We start from the raw sequence: 1,199 nt of genomic DNA, 5'->3' as shown, positions 1-1,199 counted from the left end.
CCCCCCCCCCCCCCCCCCCAATCTCTTTTTTCTCTACTATGAATGGAAAGGGCACAATTACTTCAGATTACTCTCAGACATTTAATTACAGCCATGGAAATTATTGAGCAAGTGTACATTATCAGCAATTATTCAGTTTCTAATTGTATAATTGTTCTGTTTAGAGGTAAAAGTAAAATGTCATTAACTGGGAATTTGATACCATTTAGAAATGGCACTGTTGATGACTGTGAAAAGGATAGCAGTCTCTTTGCAAATGGCAGGACAGATAATGGGGATGGAAGAGAAGGGCCCTTTTCTAATCAGAATTCCATTCACAATGTACAATGCATGTCAAAAAGTAAATTAAAGTGTAAAGAACTAGATGCATATTTCCTGCAAACTGATACTTGCATGTGTTGCATATTTTAGCGTTGTTGATCTAATGCCTTTTACTTGTTTGTCTGGGTTTATCTGTGTCAGTTCTACAGGTGTTTCAGAGCTCTTTTCAACTGTGACAAACCCCAGCGAGGTTCCAGTCTGAAAAGTTCTTCAAAGGTAACTAAACCTGTTCGGCTTGGACGGCGCACAGACAACTTCACTTTTGTGGTTGCTTCATTGGGACCCACAGTGCTGCCCAACCAGGCAAACCCAGCGGAGGACGGCCCTCTATCAACAGATAATGCCAAACCTGCTGTGGTCTCCCTTGTGGCCCATTATAATGGTTGAGAGTTATTCTGCTTCAAAAAATGGTGACACTTGAAGAAACTTTTCACACAAAATGAGGGAAATGCAGTGTGAGATTTGGAGGATTTCACAAGAATATTGCGTATAAGTAGCTACTATAACAAACGGGAAAATGAAAGAATCCCGAGTGAGGCTGATTTTGTGGAGTTTATTTTTATGCTCTACCGTATATATGTGTCTGCTATCCAACAACAGGGTGTTAGATTCTTGCAATAATATGTAGCTAGCAGTTCCTAATTTTCTTTGAAATGTTTTCAGATTCTGCTGGTGTTAAGATGACTATGTTTGTAGACCTGTCCAAAAGGTCTGCTGAGAGAAAAAGACTATTCTCAGTACGGTAAACAACAGCTATCAAGTGTTTGAAAAACACTATTTTTTTGTAATAGTCCTGATGAGAAAATATTTGTATAAATGTACAACTTGTTCATTTTTGAATGGTATTAAAACAAAAGGGTTTTTCTACATCTATTCAT

The 1,199-nt window shown here is 38.3% G+C and overlaps 1 protein-coding gene across 1 annotated transcript in view; it reads left to right on the top strand.

Moving 5' to 3' along the window:
- Window positions 1–867, top strand: part of LOC107573386 (parapinopsin-like) — a 75,007-nt gene extending 74,140 nt beyond the window's left edge. The window contains exon 4 of the mRNA XM_016259822.1: window positions 463–867. Within this exon, the coding sequence (XP_016115308.1) occupies window positions 463–708 (246 nt within the window). The 3' untranslated portion in view covers window positions 709–867. The remainder of the gene's footprint in view (window positions 1–462) is intronic.
- The last annotated feature ends 332 nt before the right edge of the window (window positions 868–1,199 follow it).

This window comes from Sinocyclocheilus grahami, unplaced genomic scaffold (genome assembly GCF_001515645.1).
Source record: "Sinocyclocheilus grahami isolate Dianchi unplaced genomic scaffold, SAMN03320097.WGS_v1.1 scaffold1928.1, whole genome shotgun sequence".
NCBI lineage: Eukaryota > Metazoa > Chordata > Actinopteri > Cypriniformes > Cyprinidae > Sinocyclocheilus > Sinocyclocheilus grahami.
The sequence above is the reverse complement of the archived record's forward strand: the minus strand, read 5'-3'. Positions and strand labels throughout refer to the sequence as shown.